This window comes from Phoenix dactylifera, unplaced genomic scaffold, assembly GCF_009389715.1.
Source record: "Phoenix dactylifera cultivar Barhee BC4 unplaced genomic scaffold, palm_55x_up_171113_PBpolish2nd_filt_p 000074F, whole genome shotgun sequence".
NCBI lineage: Eukaryota > Viridiplantae > Streptophyta > Magnoliopsida > Arecales > Arecaceae > Phoenix > Phoenix dactylifera.
In genome coordinates this window covers 17,368-33,675 of record NW_024067674.1, presented here as the reverse complement: position 1 = coordinate 33,675, position 16,308 = coordinate 17,368, and the positions used below count along the sequence as shown (strand labels likewise).

General features: G+C 36.6%; 1 protein-coding gene across 3 annotated transcripts in view; it reads left to right on the top strand.

Annotated features, from left to right (window-relative positions):
* Nucleotides 1-16,308, top strand: part of LOC120104671 (uncharacterized WD repeat-containing protein alr3466-like) — a 29,286-nt gene that overhangs the window by 832 nt on the left and 12,146 nt on the right. The window contains exons 3-11 of one of the 3 annotated variants that reach the window (XM_039116179.1): nt 1,936-2,014; nt 3,819-3,897; nt 3,982-4,280; nt 6,009-6,230; nt 6,412-6,539; nt 11,949-12,023; nt 12,246-12,317; nt 15,243-15,308; nt 15,427-15,544. In XM_039116179.1, coding sequence (XP_038972107.1) covers nt 1,936-2,014; nt 3,819-3,897; nt 3,982-4,280; nt 6,009-6,230; nt 6,412-6,539; nt 11,949-12,023; nt 12,246-12,317; nt 15,243-15,308; nt 15,427-15,544 — 1,138 coding nt within the window. Of the gene's footprint in view, nt 1-1,892; nt 2,015-3,818; nt 3,898-3,981; nt 4,281-6,008; nt 6,231-6,411; nt 6,540-11,948; nt 12,024-12,245; nt 12,318-15,242; nt 15,309-15,426; nt 15,545-16,308 lie in introns of all 3 variants that reach the window. The other 2 variants (XM_039116181.1, XM_039116180.1) reach the window with 2 other exon arrangements.

Here is a 16,308-nt window from a genome sequence, read left to right as displayed (position 1 = left end):
ATTGATAGCCACAATCCAATGAGCATGTTAGTAATTGAAACTTGACATGCTGCTCTATCTGGCTTATCTTGGAATCCGGTATTAACCATTGTTCTCATATTACTGTGCGCTCAATTATCTTGGGCTTGATGGAGTGATAACGTTTACATACTGACCACTTGATTACTAAAAATACTGATAGATGGCTTCTTTGGTGGATTCAAACTTTGAATAAATCATTTTTAATTTTTATTTTTTTCAATTTGTTGGTATTCTATATTTGTAAACTAGAAAAGCTATGCAAACTTTTTGGTTGCTGGGAAAGTGAAAGAAAAATTTGTCTCTGATGGAGGAAAAAAAAAGAAAAAAAGTGTACATTCATTTTTTTTCATGAAATGAATTGCTGGATATTCCTATCACTTATAACAAAAAAGAAATATGGGTTATTTTTGTTGTTTGATGGCATTAAGGAAATCAATAAGAAAGTTGTAAAGAATTTTATTTTTTGGTTGTGCAAGAGAGGGTTAGGCATGGAAAAATTTTGTTGTTATCTAATTCAAATTCCAGGGAAGGAAAATGAATCTTGTGATTTTCTATCCCAAAATCCCCAAATCACTGCCTTTTGGCAGGGAAAAACTTTAAGGTGTTTAGAGGAAATGTTAACATTATATATGCAATTCAAATTTTTCTTTTTGAATTTTTTCCTTCGCTGCCAGACACTGGGGAAGAGGGTTCTCCTTGAACAAACTTTCTTATCTCGCACTTCCTCAGCATCAGAATGGAGCCTTGGGAAATTTTGTCAAGATATTATCGGAAATTTGCCGTAGGCAAATTGCTATTGATTTATATCATTTGGCTTTTTAGATATGCTGATTTTCTGTTTTGTTAGTTCTTTATTCTTTCAGTCTTTCACTTATTAATCTCCTTCTTTGCTTGTACCTTTTCCTGGACCCTAGTTCTATTCTTTTGTTAATTTATTGGAGCCTTTTTCTGGGTTCTGGTGGCCCCGATTGGTGTGGGTATCATGATTGCTGTCATGTATACAATTGGACATACGAACTTATGGTGGAATTTCCTTGTTTTTGGTGGTATTGTCTATTAAAATAACCAATCTATTTCTTTGCGCATCTTACATGGCAGTGACTGAGATGCTTAGGTTGGTATGCAAATCTTGGCGAGCAGAATTTTGACCTCATCATAATTAGAATCCAGACTCTGAATTAAATTTCTTACGTGAAAATGCTGGCACTCATTAGTATACATGATTTTTCTAGACAAAGAAATATGTATCTTGTCATGCGTGTTTCAGGTAATTGGTCACATTTTTGGATGTTAAGTACATTTCTGGTACAGTTTATGTTGTACTGGTGGAAAAGATATAAGAAACTTTAATTTACTGGAATGATACCCAAGATAGACAGAATAAACAAAATTATACCTGTGCTAGTGGCTTAAGTACATAAATAAAACAGCATTGCTGAATGGTGCCATGAGCCAAGTAAGCAAAAGCTAAATGACCCTTTGTTAAAGTGCTAAGTTAAAGCAGTATGGCGCAAAACTCATATGCTTGGCAGCTAATTTTTGGTTGCTTCACTCACGTAATTGTACCGCTCCAATATCAAGTGAAATCTCTGTTTATCCTATGTGGATGAAGCACATGTAGGGTATCACATCTCCTACGAGGAATGAATACAACATTTAAGCATATAAGATAGTAGTGGTCCTAAAGCATCTTACTATGGTCATTTTAGGCCCTTGTAGAGAACTCTATCTCCTAGGTTTTCTTTCCCAACATGGATGTTAAATCTGGTTGCTTCATGCATTATTTTTTTCAAACACAGTGCTTATTCTCTTCATAATTATGCTACAGCTGTAAAATCATTTTGTGTAAATCTATTTCATTTTGTATTCAGTATAAGATGACACCAAATTCACAAAAGTTGATACTTGGAACAGAGCTTGCAGCTATCAGCCGCCAGAGCTTCTGTGAAGGCCCTCAATAGTGGGATGACAGCACGAGAAGCTCCTCTTCCATGTATGAATTTTTACTGCATGTTGTATCAAACTTTTCATGGCGTTTCTTTATGTGATTTTAATATCAATGCATAATTTAGGATATACTCTTTTCATTTGCATGCTTTTTTTTGTGTTTAATTATTTTATTGGTCACATAATGCACTGGATTTGCTACATGATGCTTGTATTAGCCATCAATCTTTTTCTTGAAATAGTTTGTGAAACATGGATCTTTGTATGTCAGCGAGTGACCATTCAATTAGTGCTGATATTCTGTACCTGTGTGTGTTAGAACTTTCACAAAGCATATGTAACAATTGACTATGAGATCAGTGCTATTCTGCCATGTACTGCATACATTAATTAATCTCTCTTCCTTGGAGGAGGGAACCCCTAAACTGCACTGGATTAGTTATGCTTTGCAATGTAAAAATGTAGATAAAGAGATGGTTTTGTTAAAGATCATGAATTAAATCTTAAAATTCAATGTAGTTCTATGAACATTATCTCAATGTTTTCAAGGTAAGTTCTCCCATTCGAACCTTCGCTCATCTTGACTTAGTCAAATTTCCTTCTTTCTAACAGGTAAATACTAAGAGATAAGTCAATGATTATCAAACACATTGTACAGTATTTTTTCTGTCTGTATTTTAGTGATTTCTTTGATAGACTGTGTCATTATTAGATGGAGACACACACACACACAGTCTCTCTCTCACTCTCATGCACGCACTTGCTTGCTCACTGATGCTGTGGGGGTGCAACTGTGGGGGGTTAAAAGCTCAATCTTAGTCCAACTCTTACTGGATTACTTACAGTGGTGCTTTATCCACAAGTGTATTAGATAGGCTTATATGTATTGTTCTATCCATTTGTTTATATTTAAACGTTTCGGATGCCATCAAGTACAGTATGGCATAAACTTGTTTCGATGCAAGTAACTGGGATGCTTCTTTTGTTGATTTCATTCAAAAGAATTGGTATCTTTTAGATTTAAAGTTCTCATATTCCATTATCTTTCCATATTAGATAATATCTTTTGCAACTATTTGACAAACCATATTAAAATAATCATGAGCTTTCAAATAGGCAAGAGTACACCAATTCACCACCATGACCGATCATTTTTCCATTTAGACATGGTGGGAATGGCTAGAGATGGCTAGTGGCCCCTATTATGGTTATGGATATGGTTATATATGTTTCAACGACTGAAATGCGACATTCAGAGTTTTGTTAAAGCCAACCAAATAATCTCACTTGCTATTCTAGTGTATTATTTCTATATATCAACAAATCCTGCACCTCTTCTTAGGATCTTGGCATGATTGTCAAAGATTTTTTTTCTACCCCCTTTTGCTTAAGCTAAACATCACTATATAATGAATATTTTCACCAATTTATGCATGTGAAAATTTGTGATCATCACTAAATTTTGACACCAAATCCTAATTATATATTGGTCATATGAAGCAAAAAAAGAATCTACAATTTATTTATTGCATATAGGACTTGTGTATTCTTTTTCTTTTTCTTTTTCTTTTGTGTGTGTGTGTGTTTGGGGTGGGGGGCTGTCAAAAAGGGACACCAGTTGTTATTCTTTTACCACCGTTGTTTTCCTTCTCAATTCCAATCTTCTGTAAAGACTTAAATCTATTGATCTGTTCTTTTGCATTTAATCGAACATGCTAACACTGCTATTACTTCTGTCAATGCTTTCCTTGGTAATAAAGAATGCTTAGTTACGCCAAAGCATGTGTCTTTCTTATTTTTATTTTTCTGGATGCTTTGCTGGGATGAAAATTGGATCCAATATTTTGCAGGCAAATTTTCAGGCGGTGTGTTAAGAGACAATAAAATATTACTTTCAAAAAAGAAGGAAGCTTTTCTTAGATATGAACTGTAAGTGATTAAACTTGGACCTTTTCAGATTATTTCTTTTTTGAGCATGGTTCCTGCCTTCAATACTCTTTTGATTTGGTTCAGCTTAACAGATTTACAGAGCCAATTGACCAGTGCCCTCTTAAGACACAAAAATGTGATTGATTTCAAAGAGTCTTGCCATTCTGATAACAATACCAATCTTTGCTCATCCAATGTGGGAAAAAGGGATTTACATGCTCAAGTGATGCCTGAAAATGCATCTCACTCTCGAGATGTTGTGAGTGTACAAGTCACTGAACAGTCAAATCCTAGATTACTGTTAGAGACAAAAAGTGGGCGAAAAAGAAAGAGAAACCCTGTCATCGTGACTCCTGCATGGTCTTATAGTGAAGCATCGTGTGGTATGTTGGCTTCCTTGCTCGGTGGTTTCTCTGCCATATCAATGATAATAAGTAATTGTGTTGGTGAATCATGATTCACCTAAATGTGTTTAGCAAATATAATTTATTTGAAATTGTTTGCTAGAAGACTTAGCTGTACTTCATATTTAATTTAAATTCCACTGTTCTTGTTTACATTGCTTTAGTTCTCTTGCTATCAATTGTTTTACTTTTTAGTATCTGGAGCAATCTTTTCATACAGAATTGTTCTGATATACATAATTTGATCCCTTCACATGTTAATCATTTCTAATCAAGTTTTGAAAACTTGGTTCTGCTTGGGCCCAGCAAGCTTAGATATCTGCAGTTTCTTCAGCTTTTGCTCGAGTCTCTTACTTTTGGGCCAAAAAGATTCAAACATTGTGAAAGACCAGGAATGATAAGATAAAAGTAAACCAAGCCAAGGAAGATGTTTCACAATATTTTGAAGCATATAGCATAGATTGTGATTTTTGGAGCATGATTTTGGCATTCTCTGTCTAAAAGTCTTAACTGTAGAAGTGTAGAATATTTAGATTAAACCTTTTGATACGACCTGATATAGACTCAACTGTGTAAACATTGGTTTGCTTTTCTAGAGAAAGGGATGGAAAACTTGGAGTCCTACTTATCGTATCAAATAGCGATACAATCATATAACAAATAATCTGCAAAGTGTTGGAAAAACTACAGTTAAATGTTTCTTATGTAAAAGCCTAACTTGATTTAAAGATTAGATTCAGCAAAGGTACGCCATCTTGGTACCGGGCCTCGTACCGGTGCCACCTTGTTACTATATCTATACACTTGATACGTGGTGTACCGAGTATTGGTACATCCTCCGTACCATGTTCTAGTACCAACCTGGTATGGTACGGTGCGCTCCTTAGATCCAGAAATCCGAACTTATATCTTGAAAATCCACTATCCATGGTGTTTGATCTACTTCATAGATCACGTTTCTCTGGTTTCACCTTGGCTTTATTTCAAAAAAATCTCTTGAAGACCTAAAACAGGTTCCATATCTAGAGAAAAGTTTTTTTGTAACTTCTGAGAGCCAAACACTTCCAATTTTCTTGAAAAATAATTTACATAGGTTAGATTTATCGATTATGAACAACCTCTTTTAACTCAAAGTATGAAAAATGTTCCAAAAATCAACAATACATAGCCGAACATTGTTAGTGATTGAAAGAATGTCCTAAAACTGGCACTAGATACCTGTATAATTAATAAATATAGCATCCATTGCTAATTTTGATGATTTTTTTGGTGAAACTAGTTGAAATCACCAAAACTGGACTGCAGTTGACTGGGATGAACCCTAAAGACTAAACTGATTTTAGGGTCAATTGTGGCTCAATTTCTATAAAAATAGACCTGTTTTGATTGAAGTTTCGAACATTATCGTGGTATTATAATGTTAAGTAGAAAGTTTGAGAATTAGTATTGTGCTAAATGGGGATTTACTATGGCACTTTTCCTCATTATAAATATTTGGGATTAAACCTGCCATTCTGGGAAGTCTTGAAAGATTGAGTAGAAGCACATGCTGGTAAGCAAATGAAATTTAGCTTTGTTGAAATCCATGAAGATCTTTATACATATACAAACAATTCATGACAATGTTAAGACTAAAAATTCAATAAAAAAATGCTATTACTCAAAATAAAGGAAAGGCATCTTTTACGTAATCTTTACATCAACCAGGTACATCTCAAGTTGATCAACCGTCAAACTCACACTATGAGGAAGCAAGAAATCTCAATATTTGGAAAGGAGATACTCATTCATCAGCCTCCCAGAGATCTTCCTCCAGGAACATTTTTTCATGTTTGCAGGGGCGAGAAAAAGGTATTAGCTGGCAATTAACCTATTCTCATGGCGCTTATGCAGGAAGGAATCAGGAAAAATGGATCCCTTTTCTTGAAGGCATGTTTCTTGCCTCTTTCTCCTTTAATTTTTTTCCTAAGGTCTTTTGAGTATCGGACAGCCGCTAAAATGTGTAAACATATTTTAATTTCAAGGACTTTATTTTGTTTTCAGATGGTAATGGAGAGATTCAGATGGTGCATATTTAATTTGATTTCTTGATTTTAATGTTCTGCAATAGGTTGGAGATCACTTGAGAATCAGTTTGAAGGGCCTGCTGTCTGGCTCACGAAAAGAAGTTATTCATCATGGGTTCCCACTTGGTGTGCCTATACATCTAGCATGGCTCTTCCTCAACCTAATGGCAGGGTATGTTGAACGCTTACTGCTGTACATGTATTGATAATTAAAGTGGTGTTGATATTTCCACTTTTTTGGAGCCCGCCTTCTGCTTTTTCAATAGATTATATATTGACTGAAAGAAAAATTTGCGTTGGCTTCTTATTACCTTTTTTTTTAATACCGAAATGCTTAAAACTAAGCTTTAAGTTGTCCAAGCTGATGACCAGCAATTGCAGTAATGATGTTTGTAAGGTAAGTAATGCTATAATTCTTTGCGAAGTTCTAAAATCAACATGTATATTTTTCTTCTGAAAAGTAGTTTAGTGGTGATGAGCTTGGAATTGAGGAAACATGAGATGATGTGAGTTTTTGGAAATTTATGATTTGTGAGAACAAAGTGAACAAAGACTTTAAAATGGTTATGCATATTCTATTAAATCATGAATGCAATATTATTAGTTTTTTGATTCTTTTATAGATGTGGTTTAGCTTGCATTGTACCGGCTTTCATGGGAAAGCTGCGAGTGAGCAAGAAGGGGCATATCTTTCGGAACTGAATAAAAAAATCTTAATCTTCTTCTAGACCACTCTTCGGTGCTGCACACAGCTTAGTTCAACTAGTGCTTCCAGCCACCTAAATTAAGGGTGGTTGATGATGTCCTTGTCTTCGTGGCAAAAGTATTCGAGGAGGTCAGTGATGTTGGAGGATCCTAGAGGGTCTCAATCTCCTAGAATGAAGTATGGTGGTCGTGGATCTCCTCAAGGGCCACCACGAGCCCATTTGACCATCGGCAGGCCCATTAGACATCGATCTAGGCAGCGGAGCCAATGCGTTCCAAGATCTCATACCACTGGGTGATCTTTGATCGGCAATAGAGCTCCAATTCTGGGAGGAAGGGGGGGGGGGTGTGGATCTATGATAGTGGTAATTGAGAGGAGCTCCAGTTGGGCTTCTAGGGTTTGGAGTGGCCTAGCTTTTCTATGATTATGAGCAAGCCTAAAAAAGATGTGACTTTAACTAGAAGCCCTTAATGTAGACCAAACTGCCATCATGTCAATGGTAAAAGGAGGGGAAGGAGGCGACAACCAAGATAATTGATTGAACAATGCTGCATATGGCTAAGAACTGTGGCTTGGGAGAAGATTAAGATTTTTGTTTTGTTTGTTTCCGAGATGCATATCCCTTTCTTGCTCTCTCCTAGCTTTCTTTTGGAAGCTGGTCTTTGCGGGCTATCATTGCATCCTTCTTTTATTTGCTTTTTCAAGCCACTTGTTGGGGAAGGGGGAGGTATTGATGTTATAAGATGAAAAGTCTGCATTATTTGACCTAATCGCTACTTGCTTTGAACTATTGTTGGTGGTTATAATGTGGTGACAAACCATTACTAATTGTGTTATTCCTTATCAATATATCATATCCGAGTCCAAGATAATAATATAAAGGGTGAACAACGAAATGTTTGAGTAACAATTGCCAAGAGTGTCGTTTAATATTTTTCCTATAGGTCATATATATGCATAACTACTGTTATGATAAATAAATTTAATATTATCTTAGATGATCCGTACTGTGGTCATTTAACACTTGTTAGGATTATATACTAGTGTTGAGCACATGGAAACACTTGGATATGATGGATTGCTATTGCTCCCATCTAATTCAAGTTTGTTTGTTTATTTACAAATAATACTAAATAAGCTCATATTTTTTGCTGCATGCACTTCACTTTTTTCTCACTTAAAATTGGAGTTACTGAACAAAGTCGTATTCATTAAATATGGTAGTATATCGAACGAGACTCAAACCAGGTGGCTGAAAGTCTCATGTATAGGTGGCTTAAAGTCTCATGTATAGGTAGCTCAAAGCTTTCCTTTAGATGCCATGCATATATGTAGTGGCAATTATGATATCCGACCCTTGAAATGTCAAAACAGTTGTCGATATCTAATATTGTCCTAAGAAATTGAAGAAATAAGCAGAAGCATCAAGCCCTTTACCACATAGCAATGGGCCTCTAGTGGCACTTATGGGACTCGTTTCTATAATATACAAGAAACGAAATGAACACAAGAAACAAAGAAGCATGGTTTAAAATAATGGCTATCAGCAACCTTTTTCTTGAAAGCCTCCCAGCATGTTATACATATGCATAATGGGCATTTGAATAACAACAACAATTGAACTATTATCTTGTTATGGAAGTCATTAAAATGTTGTTTAGAAAAAGATCGAATCCTTATGTCATTTCAAAAAATAAAAACTATTCTGTGAACTGGGATATAAACAAGTAACTCTATTATCTTATTGTTTTTATTTAAACCGGTGATCGATGAACCAACCCGAATCGGGCGGTTCGGCCAATATCGATACCGGCCTAGGACGGTTCAACCACTCCTTTATAAAATTCTGACTTCTCGAGGCTCTCTTATGATGGTTCGAGAGTTTTTGAAGTTCAGCCACTTCAACACCCCCACCCTCGCCTAGTTCTATTATAGAGCCGCTTACCGGTACGCTCAAACAAGCCCCCTTCCACCACTTGCTCCCTCTTTGATCCGGTCGTCGCTGGTAAGCATCCCTCCTCTCTCTCTCGTTCTCACTCTGCTGTTAGGGAGCACCAGTAAGCGAGCTGCCCCTCTTCGATCTATCCATCACCAATTAGCGACCCTCTGCTCACTCTCGCTCATGGTGGAGATCTAGAAGAGCCGTCGGGTCACTAATAAGCCACCCCCTCTCTCTTTCCTCCCTCCCTCCCTCCCCTTCCCTTCCTCTCCTTCTCCCTCTCCCTCTCTCCCTTCTTGTTTTGGCACATCCTGGAACGAGATGGTATGAATCATGGTCTGCTGAATCGGGCCAAACCACTCAGTTCGGAAAGTACCGAGCCGACCCGGTGCGAAACCAGGTCGGTTCTCTTTTCTTTTTCGTTTTCGGCTCCAAACCGGCCGGAACTGGTTTCGAACCGACAGGACCCGGTGCGAACTAGCCGAAAATGGTGAGAACCAGCCTAGAATCAGCCGGTTCAGTTCAAACTCGGTAGTGAATGACAGTTTGGATGGGCCCCACATATAATGGTCCCGGGTTTTAAAAATGGGCATGGATTCTGAATTATTAGCATATACACAACATTTGATTTATTTGAAGAGCATGCTTGGATTCGATAAAGGGAGATGTGATGTCCATTAGTTATTTAATTGCTTTTGCATGCTAGTTCTTTGATTTTTAGATTATTATTTTTCTCCATGGTACATAAACAGGTTTTGGTTCTTGGCCTGGTCTGTGCTAGCTGGTAGGAAAGTACCAACACCTAGCACATAGTTGGTATTAGGTAAGCTGCTTGATATTGATTGGTGCTGGCTAGTAAGGCTTGATTTCACTTGGTTCTAGGGTTACAAATGGGTCAGATCAAATTGGGGCGTGATTGACCTTGACTAGCCCTGGTTTCATGTTCAAGTCTTGTTGTTGTCCCTAGACCGAACCCAATGGAAGATTGAGTTGGGTGGGTCAGGTCCACGGCAAATTTTTTAGACCCAACGGGTCATTCGGGTTGGGTTAGGGTGATGCATGTCCCGGTTCCAACCCAAAACATTCGTGCCTGAGTCAGGTTTGGTTTGGGTCCGGGTCGGGTCCAACTACTTCAGCTAAACAAGGGCTGCACAAGACCTCTTTGACCAATAGAACTGGTATTTTGATAGCTTCTAATTTATTTTTCAAGGAAAAGAGCCTCCGGTTTGTGAAATGGCAAATGTTTTAAAACCAAAGTGGCTGGTCCATTCTCTCTTCAGCAAGGTTTCTAAAGGCTGATATCTAAGCTATTTTGGTAGGTGATTGCTACCAATATGAACAGAGATTGATTTATCTTATTTGATATAGCAAAGAAAAGATTGACAACTATGTTGAGTTTAATTTAAAATAGTAAAATGCAGATAAAAAATCTCGAAAGGTAGGTGTATAACTCAAAATCTATCAGCTTATATTGGCTCAGATAATAGGGCCTCATATATTTATTGTATTGGTAATTTCTTGCTATGGGTACAAATCGAAGCAAAAAACCAATCTGCTAAAAAATCACACATATTCATTGAAAAATGGACATTGAAGAAGCACAAGTTTATCTGACAATAGATATTTTTTCATTTGCAAAAAACCATTCTGCTAATAATCACTTGAAAATCAAATTTTCGTATCCTGCTAGGTTACCATTATCAAATTGAACCACCAAGGATCCAATTGTAAATCAGAAACCCGAACCAGAAAATGGGGTGCCATTCTTTTGACTAGGTAGAAATAAGATCCATATACCATACTTTTGACTAGTAGAAATAAGACTTTGTACATCTTAAAACATGAATAGCAGAAAATAATGTAAGGCCAATCTCATAGCAGCTGTTCTGTCAATTTAATAATGTAAAGGCCAATCCCATAGCAGCTGTATGCGTATGGGATGGATGCATCATTCTGTTTCCTATTCTGTAGTGCCAATCTCATAGACCTGAAACATGCCCTTATATAACAGGTAGAAGTCATTTACTTGGTACTTAAAGATTGCAGGCTTTGAGGCATATGATATTCCTGTTCATACACCTATGGTTGGAAAGTGCTGAGAATGTCTTGAATCCTGAGTCACCTCTCACTTTATATCATGGGTTATCGGGTCTAATAGGTTTGGGCCGGGCTGGGTCGGGTCGGGTCGGGTCAATGTTCAATAAACCCAGCATGAACCTGGCATGTCAAATGGGTCCAGTTTTGGAATTTGACCTGGCCCAACAGGTTCTTAAAAACGGGTTGGAGCAGGTAGAAATAGGTCGGGTCGGGTCATGGATCAACCCGACCCATTTGCAGCTTACTTGGTTCGAGCAAAAGTGCTCCTAAGCCTTTTTTTTTGTTTCTTTGCATTTGATGATAACGGAAGGGTTGAAGAGCAGTGGAGAGCTGAAGAGTCTAAATGTATCAGTAAGAAGTCATAATAGCTTAAAAGACAAAACTGCAGAACATTCAAAATGCTTATGTACGCACATCTTTTGATTGTGGTAGTATATAGGTGTTTTCAGTAATATTTTAAATTGTTCGGAAGATTGAGAAGAAGTTTTGCTAAACTATCATTTTTTTAAACCTAAAAAATCCTGGGTCCATGCTATAACTTGTGTGCCTGTGCCAGTATGCTTGTGAATAGCCATGTATTGGCATGGGACCAGCATGCTCAGTTCCAATGATACTCTAGTTCTTGACATAAATATCTTTATGTATTTTAAATAGCAGTAAATTTGAGATTTATTTATTTCAGTATCTTACATTGCACGAATGTGGGCAGGATGATGGTAGTCTATTATTGACTCTAATTATGGAAAACGAATTTTCTTTTTTCCCATTGTACCAAATTTGTTTTATTTACTTTTAGTTAGTACCTCACTGAAGTTTTATTTTATCATATTGGCTTTCAGCAAGGTGTCCAAAAGGTTCTCGACGTAAGGTTTCACCCAGAAGGGCTGCCTCAGCTTGTTTGTAGCGCTAATGAGGTCAGGAATGGTTTAGTCTATGTCTACAAGGACTGAGTAACTACTATTCACAGATTATGTGATTCTTAAATCACGGTTAATTGTTGATATGGATATTAATATAAAATCCCTTTAATCTGATTAAGGCGTGTTTGTTGAACTGTGGGTCATCTTACTCAGAATTTTTACTCTGAATTGAAAGATGGCACCAGATCTGATTGAGATTTTCAACTTGTATGGCAGGCCCCGAATGAATTACTACTGTATAATCTTCTATCTGGAAGGGCGGTTCAACTCAGCGGTCATAACTGTCAGGTATCAAATTAGTTGTGATTCAGTCCAGTTTCAGTATTTTAAATGTTTACCACATTTGTATAGGGAGACAATGAATTTAACAAAAAAGTTTCCATTAAAAAAGTTTCTTTTCATATGGTTGGTAAGAGTATGCTTTATTAGTCAAGAATAACAAGAATTTGAAGTTCAGAGGTGCTCCATTTGGAAACTCATACCTGGTGATATGAAGACTATTCAGTTGCTGTTGTTCACTGGTCCGAGCTTACTTGGTGAAAACACTTGGCAATTTTGATTAAATACCCAACAGAAGTTAAAGTGAACATACCACCAATTTTGTCTTCATATTTGTATATAAAAGATCTGTCTTTAGTAGCTTTAAATCTTGAGTTTTTGTCCGCTTACTTCGTCTTCCTTCCACAAGTTGTTTCTCGACCATTGATTGTCTAGCTTAAGACATTGAAGTCCAACAAGTTGTCTGCAGAATTAACAAACTGTTCCTAAGAATATCTTTGTGAGAAATTAAATGGCGGTGTACTTTTGGGTATATGAACCAGACTTGGGGTTATCAGAGTTTGTGCTTTGAGTAAAAATCTTTATCCATTTAAATTATTATATGATATGAGTTTGATGCTGTAAAACCTAAGAGATGAAGTTTTAACTTTAACATGAAAGGTGAATCAGGAAGAGAAAGGAACATGAATCTTGAATGTTTGATGGAACCTAAAGTTGCCATAAATTACAGTTAATTTTTTCTGGAATGTTCCAGTTGAACTTGGAATTTCATTAAATTTGAACCGCAAAGTCTGAATTTATGGTGAAATTTTTATGTCTGTTGGCAAAGGAGAAGGATTCTGAGGTTACATGGGTAGGGAGAACAGTTGTGGGATTATTTGTAATTATGAGAAACTAAGATGATATTTTAGGGGTACAAAGAGGAAATCATTGTCCCTAGGCCCTAGATCAACAAATAAGGTTGGAGATGCTGGTTTTAACATGATTGTTTTACTATGGCCTACATGTTACCATTGTTACGTTCTCATTATGGTTCATGAAGTTAATGGTTTTGTCAATATTTTTGGAATTAAGACATAATTCAGAGCAAGATACGCCGTCTCAGTACTGGATCCCATATTGGTGCGACACTATCAATGTGTCAGTACAGTACGGTACGGGATCAATTTGGCAAACCAAGTGTTAGTACGCCATTTGTACCATGTACCGATACCGAATCGGTGCAGTATGGTACGCTCCATACCACCCAGTTCGGTACATGATGTGAAATAAATATTGAGATTAGTTAATGAAGATAAGTTAGGAATGTTCATGTTTGCCAGATTACCATTTTGGAAGACATATGCTTTGGGTATGGAAAGAGTTTAAATGCTCTTATTAGAAGGTAAGTTGGTAATCTGCGGAGAATGATCACTAGGATTGATTAAATAAAGCAATTGATATCTTGTTGGCATAGATGCAAGTCAATTATAGCCTTTTTAATTTTTTAATAGTAGTCTTCTTATTAGATCTTTGCTGTAGGGATAGTGAGTTTGTTGAGATTTGGAGAATGATCGGAAAAATTTAGATGGATATGGGGAGAACAAGTTAGTCCATTACTTCACAGTTACTTTAAACGCTGATGGTTGCTAAAGAGGACTTGGAACTTGGTGAGGTTTTTGGTGATCAATCTAGTACTTTGAAGGGTATGGAACATTTAAGGAAACAACTGCCTACAAGATTCGTTGATAAGGCCCTTAAGTTGAAAATATATTTGTTCATTTGTTTGAATGATCAAGATTGTTTTGTCCAATTCTATAACATTTCGAAAAGAATTTCTAGAGTTGGTGTTATGGCATAAAATTTTGTATAAGCATTGCAACAATACATGTCTATATGCTTCATCAATACGTATAAATTTATTGGTACTATGGCTTTTATATTTGTATTGCGTTATTGTACATGGTTTATTACATGTACTCACCAGACTTTGTTCTTTCTTGCATGATGTTACTCCCTTGTGACAATCTTGCTAAGATAATGCACTTACGATACATTTTCCTAGCATTTCCTCCACTTCCTTGTATGAGGACTTAAGATGATAGGTTTTCCACGTAAATCTTTTGAGACCTACATCCTTACATACGTAGATGGCCAATTTCTATTGATTAGTTATAAGTATTTCATTGCACCGCACATAGCCGTATGCTGGACCTTGCTCACATCACTGCAAACGTGTGATTTTACTTAGTATTTGCCCAAAAGTTCATGAACATTGAACTAGTTAATGGTCTATTACTGCTGCAAAAGTGGTTGCTCATCTATAAAAAATTATGCTCATGGAAAATTTGTGTGGCCTTCCTAGCCTGATTTTGGGTAGGCCTGTGCAAAGTTTTCTAATTTGATGGATGGGTTGGGTTGAAACTTTCAAGCATGAATCAAAAGTCGGCTAGGTTCGGGTTGGCCAAATTTTAGCCTGGGTTAGCCTGACCACGCATTCATAATATATATCAATATATTACTTATAATATAGAATTAATAATATATTTGTATTTATGTTCTTTTTAAAAACTAAGGAAAGCCATAGAGTGGAAGTAGGGAACCGTCATCCCTAATCGTTCTCCCTCCTGTTTGCCTCCTTTAGGTGATGTCTTTCCACTCTCCAATGATAACCACCAGCAATTCCTGATGTATGCTTCTCTCTCTCTCTCTCGCCGTGCATGCATGTGCATCCCCCTTCTCTCGCAGGCCTCCAGCCTAGCCTGGAATTGCTGTCTCCTTCTAACTTTAGTTAATCTTTTTTCCTTAACTTTGATTTTTTAATCGTGTTCTGTGTTTGATTGTGAATTTTGAGTTAGAAGATCTCTTTTTCATTTCTTTTTAAGTTTACGCTTGTGCACATTTTGGTGTTCAGAGTAATGTGACCTTTTCTCTGTAACTTTGGTTGTTTGATAGATCCAGGCTGTTGAATTTGCAGTGAAAGGTGCAAGTGTAGTTTCCTGTGGTTCTAACTTGTTAAAGGTAATTTATATGTTTTTATTTGGACTGTAATTTGTATTAAGAGAAATTTGAAGTGTTTCTTGAGATAAGTTTGGGAATAAATTTGTCTTCCCCATTCATCATTTTCAATATGAACTAGGTTTGGGACTGCATAACTGGTTCTTGTCTTTTTACCTTGGGGTCCACGAGAGATGACCAAGCCTCAGTTGGACATACGCAAAAAATTAATGCTATGACAGTCAATAGCTGGCAGTCCTGTAAGTTGACATATATTGTGATTGCTGTATATCTATTTCTAATGTTAATATTACTCATCATTATCCTTATGGCTTTGCTTATGTTTTACAATGCCGTGGAGAAACCTAAGGTGTGAATTCCTTATCTCATCATTTTTCCTATTTTTGATATCTAAAAAGAAAATGGTTGCTATTCAATTTGTTATTCCCAAAACAACTCTTACGTGCATGATTATACTAAAAATCATGCAATCATCTTTATGTGATGCAAACATAGAATATCTGATAGTAACAATTCCCGTTTTAAACAGCATATGTATATCTTAGGGGTGCAAACAAGCCAAGCGGAGCTGAGTACCAGGCTGCTTAAGATCAGTTCGGAAACTAAACGAGCCTGTTCGGACTAGGCTTGGCTAAGCCTCAAGTTGACCTTTAAGATGAGCCGACTTAGAGCTTTTCCACTATATCCGAACAACGTAGATGTTCAGGCTCGACTCTTTTGCAAGCCAGCATTGAGAAATGTTTAAGCTTGGCTTGTTTCCCAGCTGAGCCAAGCTCAAATGAGCTGAGCCCATGAGCAGCTTGGTTCATTTGCACCTCTAGTAAATTTAAAGAACCTCTAACAAGTACGTAAACTTATGTATAAAAATTCTGAGCAATTTGGTTCATTTGCACCTCAAGTAAATCTTAAAGTACTTCTAACAAGCACATGAAATTATGTTTATAAAAGTTATGATAATTCTCTTTAAGCTTTGCATACCTAATTTATTCATTGCATAAATCAC